The following is a 3,477-nucleotide window of genomic DNA, read 5'->3' on the forward strand; positions in this document are numbered from 1 at the left end:
TCCACATGTGAACCTTACAAGAACGTTCCTGGTGGCATTTCCGTTTATTGCATGCCCTTCTTTCAACTCAATACATGGCAATATAGTAAATCAGTCAGTATATTACTCTGATAAAAATCAGGATGGTCTGTGTCAATTCTCCCACAGTAAAACACCCTACACATCATTTCTAACTGCTCGTGTCATTTCAGGCCAACGCTGGTGTTGTGGAGCACAAATTAGCTACAGGATAAGGTTTTTTCCTCTGGTGCGTATTAGAATTAGATTAACTCTAATTCCCCCTACATGTAGGATGTGCACTGCTTGTTCTCAGAGGCAGTTTTCTACCCCCAACCAGGACTGACCTGGTTAGAATACAATCCTTCCTCCCAGGGTTGCAAGGATTGCATTTGGCAGAGCTCTTGGCTCTATCATTCTCAGCTCACTAGTTGTTAAACGAAAATAATAATTACTTGATTTTACCTTATAGCAGCATTATGAGGACTTAAATCAGTGATAGTTGTAAAGTGTTCAGAGTACTGTGACAAAGTGATTTCAGTGCCTTGAGAGAGGGTCAAGCGCCAAGCTCATTTGTTTGGTATTTATATGCCTCTTCAATACCACCTGTATATTCCTAACAGCTATTTTGAAATAGAAAAAGATCTGCTGGCCAGGGCTTAATGCTATCCGACCTCTGAATGTATAATGCATCATCTGATCCCTTCTCTCAATTTCTTTTCCTTCTGTCCACATCGGTTAGCAGAACGCATACAGCGACTGTCCGTCTGCTTCACCACAGAGCTGGATGCGTCCGCAGTCCCATCCGCCCCTCCTGTTCCCGAACAACCACCGAAGCCAAACGCCTGCTGCCAGGTTCTGGCTCCCTTACCAGCTGTGATTATTCATCCTGTGGCTTCCTTTCACATGCATCCTGCACACATCCTCCTGTGGAATTAAACTCAGGTACACATAGCTGCTCTGGTACTGGTCATACTTGGAGTCAGGGAACGCAGTAGGCTTCGCTGGAGTTAACAAGTTTGTACTCACTGTGACAGGTCCATTGCTCTCCACCAGATCCCAACCCACTAACCTTTTAGAGACAAAAACCCCTAATGTCTAAGTTTCAAACACACCTTCTTTAATACTTTCCTGCATCCTTTCTGCTCTCATAGACAAAAACCCCACTATTTCCAGGTATCCCCCACTCCTGGACTGCAGTATTAGTTACAATCTCTCCACCTATACACTCTTGTCAGAGATATGCCCAGAGATCCCAAGCAACACTGTGGTCTCACCAGACTACAACATACAAAAGCAAGCACAGATGGCCAAAAGCACTTTATCAGCCTATCAAAGTGATCCAACTGGCCAGAGACAAGAGAGGCTGAAGAGCAGCTAATATTACATAAAACCAAAGCCTCTCCTAGAGTGTTTCCAAGCTACTTGACATTATCCTGCTATCATAACTAGGGCTCCAATCTCAAACTCTTTATTCTGAGTTGAAGGCATGGAGTCACAGCTGTGGCCTGAAGAACTTCAAGGTGAGTGGACCAGCCATATCTTTCCTCCTCTTTCTTCCCCAAGCACTTGATTTTCAAATGGATTTGCCCAAAGCATTCCCTCTCATCTGGCAGCTAGTAGGCACTGCACTAACTTCAACTGAAGATCTGACTCTAAGTGTGAAAAGGTTTCTCCAAATGTGGGTGCTCAAGAGAAAGAACACTATCACCTTGAAAGCATGCAAGGCGATGCCAGAAAGATGACCCAGTCAGAAAGGGAGCTATCTTTCCTTTGTACATAGTCCAGTGACTGACATGGCATTAAATCAGCAGTAAGGAACAAATCCTTGTTCTACACCACACTAGCAGTGGGTGGCAGGATTAGCAGTCAGTTAAACTATTTAGTACCCAAGAAATCACAAAGTGGCCCACGTGGCTGCTGTACATTTACTCACCCAGAGCTTACAAACCCTGCTGCTCTTCTGCAACCTGCCAACTGCTTTTTTGTGTGTAAAGTTGGCAGTGCAATTATAAAGCGATCTTTATTCATGAGACAGGGGGCTGCAGAGGGAAAGTGAGAACAAAGCAGCTTCCTTCAAAGCTATTGTTTAAAATAACTCAAATAGAGTAAAAATAAATAAATAAAACCATATAGCAAAACAAAAATGCAGCTGACGAAAAAAATATAGCCTGTGGGTCAGTACTCCAGCTACCTCAGCTCCTTCCTCTTCAAGGTGACTCAAGAATGGCAACACTGTAGAATATAATTTTAAAAAATAACAACAAATTAACACTGCACCAACCTAGCCCTGGAATGCCCAACTTAGCAATTTTTAAAGCTCATCTACTTCGGTCAAAAAAACCCCAACCCAAATTCACACTCTAATTCAAATATATATGTGTAATCACTGCATCTTATCCTGTAAAGCACAAGCTAACCACACCGCCATGCTAGCATGAGCGTGGACAGCAAAGATAACAGCCTTCAATGATGATAGAAATTATTTAGAAACTGCTTCCCCACATCAAATTTCCAGCTAATTCTCTGCATCTTTTCTTACACATTTCCTTCCCCTCTCCACACAAGTCATCAAGTTCAGAGCAGCAGCTGAACTGCTGAGAGAAATGGAGGATTTTAAATTGAAACCAAAGAGCAGAATCTCAATCAATTTCTTATGCCCTTGACAGCATGTGGTACGGATGACTGTGGAGGAAGAAGTACTTGTCCCAGCAAAAAGGAAGAACTTGGTGTTTATTTGCCTTCTTTCATCTCAAATTGAGGCTTTCGGGTGCATTGGCTATTCACTCAAGATGCTGAACTCCTTGTTTTGAACAGCCTCTACAGTTTCAAGAGCATGATCTCTATAAATAAGCAGCTGCAAATAAGGTGGCATCAACCTAGCTGAGCAATAAGATGAGAGGATGAAAGAAAAAACAAGAGGAGCACCTTTCAGGGAGCTGTCACACACACACGCACATACACAAATCTTTGGAGCACCAGCAGATGCCGAGAAACCTGCAGAAGAAACCTCCCACTATATCAGGGAGGACTAAAGAGTGCAAAGTCTGAGGGCATCCTTAGTAAGACTTACTCGTACTTTACAGTGAAGCAGCTTTTGAGTACAACAGTGTGGTCACAAGCTGCGTAGAAGCAGTCTAGCCTTTTCAGGACCTCAACACTGAACAAGGCACTGGCCAATTAAGTCACAGGGAACAACTTTGCTTCAAAAAAAACTAACTCAAGGCTGAACATATGGCGAGGAGCAAGACCTCTTGCTACCTGACACAGCTGCCCACCAAAGAAAACTCCATCACAAAACCAAACAACATAAAACCCTTCTACAAGGGCTGGACTGTGCTGCAATGTGAAGGAAGGCATTTAACTGGGAAATAGCACCACCTGGTGACTCCTGGTACTAAGGGAGAAGGAAACGGTCAACTTGGCCATACTGGGACAGGAGGAAAAGGAGAAAGGAGCACTGGCTAAATTGCTCAAGTG

At 43.5% G+C, this 3,477-nt stretch overlaps 1 protein-coding gene across 1 annotated transcript in view; it reads right to left on the reverse strand.

Annotated features, from left to right (window-relative positions):
• The window catches only part of LOC104522567 (ras-related protein Rab-31), a 43,717-nt gene extending 41,289 nt beyond the window's left edge, over nt 1-2,428 (reverse strand). The window contains exons 1-2 of the mRNA XM_029084251.1: nt 2,418-2,428; nt 869-1,069 (exon numbers count right to left, since the gene is read on the reverse strand). Coding sequence (XP_028940084.1) covers nt 869-1,069; nt 2,418-2,428 — 212 coding nt within the window. The remainder of the gene's footprint in view (nt 1-868; nt 1,070-2,417) is intronic.
• Between the last annotated feature and the right edge of the window lie 1,049 nt (nt 2,429-3,477).

The sequence above is a fragment of the Antrostomus carolinensis genome, unplaced genomic scaffold (genome assembly GCF_000700745.2).
Source record: "Antrostomus carolinensis isolate BGI_N321 unplaced genomic scaffold, ASM70074v2 scaffold9193, whole genome shotgun sequence".
NCBI lineage: Eukaryota > Metazoa > Chordata > Aves > Caprimulgiformes > Caprimulgidae > Antrostomus > Antrostomus carolinensis.